The 8,419-nt window shown below is 41.2% G+C and overlaps 1 protein-coding gene across 3 annotated transcripts in view; it reads right to left on the minus strand.

Annotated features, from left to right (window-relative positions):
- Positions 1-1,580: 1,580 nt before the first annotated feature.
- LOC103147409 (developmentally-regulated GTP-binding protein 2) overlaps positions 1,581-8,419 on the minus strand; it is a 7,374-nt gene continuing 535 nt past the window's right edge. The window contains exons 1-14 of one of the 3 annotated variants that reach the window (XM_016678398.1): positions 7,404-7,421; positions 6,441-6,533; positions 5,404-5,564; positions 5,140-5,229; positions 4,971-5,031; positions 4,794-4,884; positions 4,638-4,710; positions 4,097-4,187; positions 3,886-3,983; positions 3,728-3,804; positions 3,554-3,642; positions 3,405-3,463; positions 3,264-3,317; positions 1,581-1,862 (exon numbers count right to left, since the gene is read on the minus strand). In XM_016678398.1, coding sequence (XP_016533884.1) covers positions 1,776-1,862; positions 3,264-3,317; positions 3,405-3,463; positions 3,554-3,642; positions 3,728-3,804; positions 3,886-3,983; positions 4,097-4,187; positions 4,638-4,710; positions 4,794-4,884; positions 4,971-5,031; positions 5,140-5,229; positions 5,404-5,564; positions 6,441-6,504 — 1,095 coding nt within the window. In that variant the 5' untranslated portion in view covers positions 6,505-6,533; positions 7,404-7,421 and the 3' untranslated portion in view covers positions 1,581-1,775. Of the gene's footprint in view, positions 1,863-3,263; positions 3,318-3,404; positions 3,464-3,553; positions 3,643-3,727; positions 3,805-3,885; positions 3,984-4,096; positions 4,188-4,637; positions 4,711-4,793; positions 4,885-4,970; positions 5,032-5,139; positions 5,230-5,403; positions 5,565-6,440; positions 6,534-6,725; positions 6,838-7,403; positions 7,422-8,419 lie in introns of those variants that run through there. The other 2 variants (XM_007565729.2, XM_016678397.1) reach the window with 2 other exon arrangements.

The raw sequence follows: 8,419 nt of genomic DNA on the forward strand, positions 1-8,419 counted from the left end.
TTCAACTTTTTGTTATAGTAAAAAGGTTTTCAAAACTTTTACGGTTTTCCTTCTAAGACAAGGATGTCAAACTCATTTTCATTTTGAGGCATATCAAAATCACCTCAAAGTCCTCAGAGGACCGGTTGTGGCAGGTTATATTGATAAAAAAAACAACCTTTTTTTAAAAAGCTAACAAACTTAATAGATAGCTGTCTCTAAATTCAACAAGTGCATAAATTGAATGATGCTGAACATCTTTTCTAAATGATGTAATTTGGCAGTACACAAAAACTGCTTTGATTGACAAAGTAATATTTAACCCTTTCATGCACAGTGGTCACTACAGTGGACAGCTGTCTAAAAGCCATTTTGTTGTGGATTTTTATGTTATAAATGCACACAGACCACGAAGTGGACACTAATGCATCATAAAATACACTATCAGCTACTGGCCATCAGCTGCAAATGCAAGAAATTATTTTTGTTAAATCCAATATGGCCGACAGACAAAAAAGCATGCCAACCGGTCCCTCCTTCTACTGTAGAAGAGCTCTTACAGGTAAAAAAAAAATAAATATCGTGACATCAGATAACCCCTAAAGAAAACTACTGATGTATTTTTCAAATAACAACTTTGTATTTGGAGAAAATTACAATTGATCATTGTTGGATTTCATATACTAAAAATAAAATAAAAAACTTTTTTTATTTTACAAAATTTTTTTCCTACCTCTTTTTTATGCCTTAAGAAAATCAAAAAGAAACTTTGAAAAAAAAAATCCTGACACAAAGGATCACAATTCATGCACGAAAGGGTTAAGCACACCACTGTTATTTTTGACAGTTTAGGGAGCCACATAAAAAAAAGCTTTGGCAGGTTGGATTTGTCCCCCGGGCCTGAAGTTTGACATATTCTTAGAATATACACACTTTTCCAAGGCACTGGAACTGGTTTAAGAAAAACAAATCCCACCCTGAAGCCCTACAGGAAGCAATTATCGTTCATAAGGATGAAGGTTTTTCCTCCTTTCTTAAGCCCGACTGCACACGCTCCTGCTTGGCCACGCCGTATGGAGCCGAGCAGCATCAAGTGTCATGCCCGCTCTGCACAATAACACGCCCAGTTAACGCTACCTTTGCTTGCCGTCAGGCTCCAGAATATTCCATCTCTCTCTTTCCGCTTCAGGTTATATCAAGACACCGTCTCTTCATCCACAGGACGGACAGAAGAGACGTCGTCAGGACATCTTTGCGTCCTCTCGTTCCCTCTCCCGATGAAGCCTTCCACTCAGAACCCCCTCTCCTGGACCGAAGACCTGCTTGTTAATATTTAAAGGCGCCATTGTGTTTGTTTGTGCACGCGAGTCAATGGGAGCCCATATTCTTTGACAGAAAAGTGGCGAGCCTGAGTGGAGCTCCAGCAGCAGGGCGGCAGGGACGGCGGGTGTGTGTGGGGGGGGTCAAAGAGGACCAGGCATCGTGTTCTACATCGTGTTCACCGAAAGGGATCGTTAACAACTTGAGCACAAACACATCCTGACCGTCCAGGAGACGTGCGTAGAGGAAGTATAAGAAATAAAGCAAACATTGAGACTTTCTAAAATGTTTTATGGACTTTATTTCCGTCGTTTTCTCTCCTTATCTTACATGCTGTGTCCAGAATCTGCACGACATTTCTCCCCCATCTTCTTCCGTTCGCCGTTAGGTTCCATATACAAAATAGGAAAGCTAGCTACTTGTCTTTTGCTGTATAGCTACTATGCAGTTCGTTTTCTGTCCAGTCAGAAGCGATTTTACTTCTTGACGACCTGGATGACGTCTTCGTGCTCCATGACGTGCGTCAGGCCCACCCTCTGAGGACTGTACTTGGTGCTGGTTCCCTGAAACGACAGAGAGAGAGAGAGAGCGGACTTTGAGTTAAAGGTGACGGCGAGGAGAAGGAAAAAGACTCTTGTTCTCAACAGACCTGATAAAACACAGAAAGAGAGGAAGTGTGCAGGGAGTGAGAGAGTTTGCTCCTGATCTTTACTGTCACACTTAAATGTTTTAGATCCATCCATCCATTTTCTTACACCCCTGTCCCTAGTAGGGTCGGGGGAGGTGCTGGTGCCCATCTCCACCGAGATGGGCACCAGCACGAGAGGCGAGTTACACCCTGGACAGGTCGCCAGTCCATCGCAGAACGTTTTAGATCATTGAACAAATTTACCGTATTTTTCAGACCATCAGCTGTTACTTTTTCCTCACGCTTTGAACCATGCGGCTTGTAGCCCAGTGCGGCTTTTCTATGGAATTTTCTTCAACCACCAGGGGGCGCTTTAGCAGGAAATGAATCATTGGAAGTCAAAATTGGAAATCAAAAAAGAACGCGCTCATTTTCATTTAGAACAAGCACATGTTAGCAGCAGGCACGATGGAGAAATTTCTTCAAACTCATATGTTGCCGCTTTTAAGTTGAGGGCTTTCGATCTGGCAGTACAGGAGGGAAATAGAGCCGCTGCACGTAAGCTTGGCGTGAACGAAACTATGGTTCTATGGCGGTGGAGACGCGGCGTCCTTAACAGCAGGTTTATTAAGGACCCAGCCCTCTGCTGCCCTCTGCTGTGTCCTTGTGGAAAACTGAGAGCGACGGAGAGAGTGAGGTGCGCTTTGTAGTCCAGAAAATACAGTATTACCCGACAAGTCTAAATAAATGCATTTGCAAAAATTTAAGGGAAAAACATATCCAAGGCAACGTGGATATGCATTAATTAAGCCACACTGGAGCATTTGTCAGCATGAATGGCATGTTTAAGGTCAAGCTACAGCACACATGTCAAACTCAAAGCCCAGGGGTCAAATCTGGCCCCCTAGACTCAAGAGTGACACATAAGTGAAACCTTAAAGAAAATCGTTGTGCTTAAATATGATTTTATCAATCAAATCAAAACACTTTTTATCTGCTTACTGTCAAATTACGTCAATCAATCCCTCCAGTTTATTGTGGAAATTCTTACAAAGTCCAGATATCCCGCAATTTTTTTTGCGTTAGTGCGAACTTGTGAATTGAAGAGTTAGCATCACTTCAACGTCGGGTTGACGTGATGCCAACTCCCACCTGCAGGTGGCAGTATTTCATTCTGCCTCAGCCCTGCTTGATGCCACATTATCGTCCTGTGATCAATGTGGCGACTAACAAAAAGCCACATTTACCGTCATACAGAAACGCAAATATTTCTAAATTAGCTCCACAAAATAAATGACGTTTATTGCAAAAACAGAGAAAAGTAAAGCAGACTTACCCACACCAAGGCATATTTGAACTGGCTGGCTAATGTTCTGTGGATTCTGTGGCACTGCAGGTTACAAAATAAAAAAACACTTAAAATCGCTTTTCTCACTACTTATTATGCATGTGTAAATGTTCCAGCTGCCATACTGACCACATGCTCTACTGAAGCTCCTCTCCTCATGATGATGGCTTCAGCAAAGTTTGGTCGCTCTAACGTGGAGAGGAAGCATAAGACGGTTCGTTTAGGGATCTACTGCATGTCCAAAGCAAAGCAGAAGTTGTCTAAATCAAGCAGAGTACCTCCTCTTTTCTTTGTATAAATGCAAATAAGCGCCAAGTATTCCCACAACGTCTCCAGGAGGTAATCCAAATTCAGCTTCATTCCACAGCTGGGAACAAAAACGCGACGACAGAGATGAGATTCGTAAATAATGTTGACGCACACGAGTCGATGATGGAAGAGGGATGTCTGACCTGATGACGACACTGTGAGGTCGGCGCGCCAGGCGGTCCACCTCCTCGATGGAGATCTGATCCACCTTGTTGTACACCTGACAGCACGAGAGAAACATCAGGAAAAGTCGCCTCTCGCAGCTGCTTTCTAATTTTCAAGCGAAGAAGATCTGGCGTACGTAAAGGCACGGCATGTAAACTCTGTTCCCGACGATGACGTCGATGAACTCGTCTGGCGTGCAGTCCTCCCTGAAGAGCACTTCCGCGTTGAAGATTTCTGAAACGGGAAGTTAAGGACGTGAGCCGGGCGAGGCGAATGGCGGCCGAGTTCGGGAGTTCGAAACGCGCCGCACGGCTTTGGCTTTCCGCTCGCCGTCTCTCGAAGGATACTGTACTCGTGGAGAATGAGCTGGACGAGCTTCTCCGAGCACTGAGTGAGAGGAACGGTGGAGTTGTACGAGAGGCCGCCGCCTTTCTTAGGCTGAGAGAGAAAGAGAGAGAAATGGACATTTTTAATCTCGCGACACAAAACTAACAACCAATCGCGCCTACAGGTTTTCAATTTTCCCAAATTTCCATAGTTTTCAGTCCTTTAAATCCTTGTAAAATATAAAACATACAAGAGTTCATCATGAATTTACGGCTGCTGTTTCTACAGTGGGCAAGATTTTAATGTATAAATCAAAAAGTGCAAGGATGGAAAGAGAACCTCCGTCCTCGGAGCGTTGGAAGATGTTGATAGGCGTTTCACATCTATGTTTGTCATCTTTGACCGTCCAAATCGTGAAAATGGTTTCATTAAGCTGAACGCATCAGTTAAATAAACGGACTCAACAATTTTTCTATTTAATCCAAAGCAACAGATCAGTGTATCAACATCTTAAAAGATAAATAACTCTGTAGAGTCGATCCGAGGACATGGAAGTGATACCTTGAAATAAATATTTGGCTTCGTCCTGTTGAGTCTGATGCCCACCGACTCCAGCTCCTTTTCTAGGAGTTCTCTGCAAAACAAAAAACACAAAGGCACCGATGACGCTCTTCCACGCTTCAAGGCCGTTTCACACACATATTCACAAACACACACCTCTGGACTTCTCCTTTTGTGGCGTCCAGCATCATGATGACGACGTCTGCCGTCCTGGCGACGGCGATGACTTGTCGGCCTCGACCCTTTCCTGCGACAAAGTTACCCGTCAGCACAACAACTCTGACAAAAATTAGTACCTTCTTGTGCCTAAAATCTGTGTGAAACTTATGGCACCTTGAGCAGCTCCCTCTATGATTCCTGGCAGGTCGAGCAGCTGGATGTTTGCGCCTTTGTACTAAAGAGCAGCAATGAACGGCAGAAGATAAAAAAAAGAGCAAAGTGACACTTTGTAACTTTTACAAATCACACCGTTTAAAAGAAAGTAACGTCTCCTGGAGGTTACCTCGATGACGCCCGGTATGCAGGTGAGGGTGGTGAACTCGTACGACGCGGCTTCGCTCTCCGTTGACGTCATCAAGCTGAGGAAGGTGGACTGTACAGAGAAGATCGATGTTAACATCTTAGGGATTAAAATGAAAAAATAAATCTCTTAACTCGCTAACGTCCGACTGATGACGTTTGCGATGCTTTGATGGATGATTTCAGGAAGATTACTGCTGCGATAAGCATCTAAAACCGGCTCTCAACCCGGGTCACATCCACCTACCTTACCGACTGAAGGGAACCCGATGAGCGCAACGCGAGCGTCTCCTGATTTCATGACATCGAAGCCCTCGCCTTTGGCCCCCGCAGATTTGGAGGGCTCCAGGAGCTGAGCTCTGTATTTGGCTAGCTTGGCCTTTAGCAAACCCAGATGGTACTCTGTGGCTGCAGAGATTAAATAAAGAAAGAAAGAAAAAAAAAGAAAAAAAAATAAAATAAAAATTGAAGCACATTAATGAAATGGTTTCTGACTTGTCTTTTAAAAGAATACATTTACAGTACCTTAGAAAACAAACTTGAAATAAGAGAAACTTACAAGTATCTTTTTTGGCAAGATATAGAGGCTCGTTTTAAGTAAACAATTTCTTAGTATTGATGAAAAAGTTTTTTTTCAACTGGCAGATTATTTCACTTACAAAACATTTTCCCCATGTTATAAGTAAATTTATCTGCCAATGGACCTTGTACTTTTTCATTAATATTAAGTAATTATTTAATTAAAACAAGCCTCTATATCTTGCTGAAAAGTTACTTGTAAGTTAGTTTTGTCTTTGCTATTTCTACTAGAAACTAGACCAAAAATACACGGCAAGATTTTGTGTTTTTGCAATATATATAATATCGTAACTCATACATAAAATACACGGGTTACATTATTTAAGCTAAATTCGATAAAGGGCTTCCTCCCACTGTCCAAGGTAATCACTATTAGGTTCATTGATGTGTCTGAATGAGCCACAAGCATGGCTATAAATGCGTGATTGTTCACATTAACAGCTGAGACATAACACTTATTAATCTGTTCATGGGCAAACCTGGCATTCCTACACCAACATTAACATCAAATCTTGATCCTAAGCAGGCATTTAAAGTGCATTTTAGCTTTCCAGACAGCTGTCGGTCCTCATTAGCACAGTACTTTTCCAGTTCCTGGACCTCAGTATAACCCTGGACAGAAACCCACAGCTGCAGCTGGCTCTAAGTTCGCCTGGTGTGCAGCTAGCAGCTAGCAGCCCTGCTCCCTCCTCGCCCTCCTGTTACCTTTGTTTTTCTGTGTCCGAGAAATTTCTTTCTCTATTTCCGAGATTTTCTCCAAAATACCCATTGTAGCAATCCAGGCGTTGTGCAGCCAATCTGTTGGGGAGAGGGGAAAAAATCACAAAAGAAACGTGTCAACTTTGCTAGCCAGCCGGGGCTAACTACAAACCGGTAAGAGCTGAGAAACAGCATTAAAAGCACTCCTTAGACGGGTAAACAAACATCTGACTAAAAAAAAAAACCCACATTGTCAGCGATTTACAAAGTTAAATTAAAGAAGGAATTTACTTTAACAGAGGGTGGACTCAGCAGCATGCACACACTGCTGGCCGGTGGGGTGAGGAACACAGTTCCACCATCAAAATGTATCCCCGACCTGTCAAGTCATTGCGCTTCTACACTAAGGTTTACGGCGACGTACAACATTCTAATAGTGCGTTTAGGTACACCTCGAAAACTAGACCATTCTTAACTGTCATAGATGTAAAATAAATAAAACAAAAATTTCCGAGTAAAACAAGCGTTATTATCAAATATAATCAATGTCGCTTTTATTTAAGTAACTTTTATAAAAGCTTGAGGAATACCATAATGTTATGTAAAAACCAAAACGAATGTTTTAATCTTGATTAAGAAATAGTTTGAGTTCAAAGAAAGAAATTAGTTGAATATATTCAATTTCCTGTTTTATTATTCTTGTTTGCCTGGGACTTAGAAGGCAAGTAGACACAAATAAAATTAATCAGTAATACATAAATTAAAATAAAGCAATTATATAAATATTGACAATAGTAGCTGATCTGCAAAAACTTTACCTAGTTGGGCATTTCATCTTCGCAGAGTTTAATTAAGAGTGCTTATAAATGTGATAATAAATGAATGATCATTATGATGTTATGATATTATCATTCATATAAGTTTGTTGTGCGTTCAGGATTAAATTTAAACTTGATTCCTTTGACTTACTTGAAAATACGATCAAGTGTAATTTGGTTTGAATGCACCGTCAAGTTGAAAAAGCGGCCGTAAAAAGTCGTGTATAAGCGCATCCAGTGGCGCCGCCAGGAATCTTGGGCCCCCTGACAAAAAATTTGTTTTCCCCCCTCTCCCCTCGCAGCTGCTGTTACAATTATTTGAGTCTATTTGACCAATAAAAAGCGTCACAATTTTAAAGCCTTACATCTGTCTTGCTTTCTTTGGTTCAGTAATGATAATTAGCACAATATTTACTGCTCATGAATTTAACATCAACAGTCCACATCCAGTATGGATGCTTAAATTTTTTCTATTAGTTTTAGATAACTGAAATGCCTCTCCATGAGCAACAGTGAAAAGCAACGTGCAACTACACATAAAGCAATCCAGACTTCTAAAAAATTCTATGTATTTGCATTTTATTCAAGCTGCAGTACATAACTTTAATAAAAAATATGTTTTTTGTATTTGTTAAAGCTGTCATGATGTCGTAGCAGTTTAGTATGAGACAGATAATCTGTGAAAACAATCAGTCTCCTTCATCTCCTTCCTGAATTACTATTACTGGTTAAAGTAATGCACCGACCAAAACAACCAATCAGAACTAGTAGGATGGTCTCTGTCAATCAATCTCATTCACTCACTGCTAAATGTGCTAATGGTAAAAAAAAAATGTGGAAAAAAAAAATTATGTAAAAGTTACATACTGCAGCTTTAATTTAACTCAGGAGAGGACGGGTCAAGAGGAACCCGTCCTCTTGAGGTACAAGAGACAAGTTAAATATATGAATATGTTGGTAATTTTTTAATGCTAGTGAAATGGAGGCAAAAAGCAGTCCGTAGCTAAGCTAATAATGCTAAATGGTCGATAATCTCACAGTCTACCCACCTGTCTTGGAGGAAAACTGGGTTATAAATTAACACTCTTGCCTTTTTCTCTCTCTATTTTGTTTTTGAAAACCTGATTTTATAATTTTTCTTAGCAGCATAGTAACTGCCACAGTCGC

The sequence above is a fragment of the Poecilia formosa genome, unplaced genomic scaffold (genome assembly GCF_000485575.1).
Source record: "Poecilia formosa unplaced genomic scaffold, Poecilia_formosa-5.1.2 Scaffold182, whole genome shotgun sequence".
In the NCBI taxonomy this organism is placed as follows: domain Eukaryota; kingdom Metazoa; phylum Chordata; class Actinopteri; order Cyprinodontiformes; family Poeciliidae; genus Poecilia; species Poecilia formosa.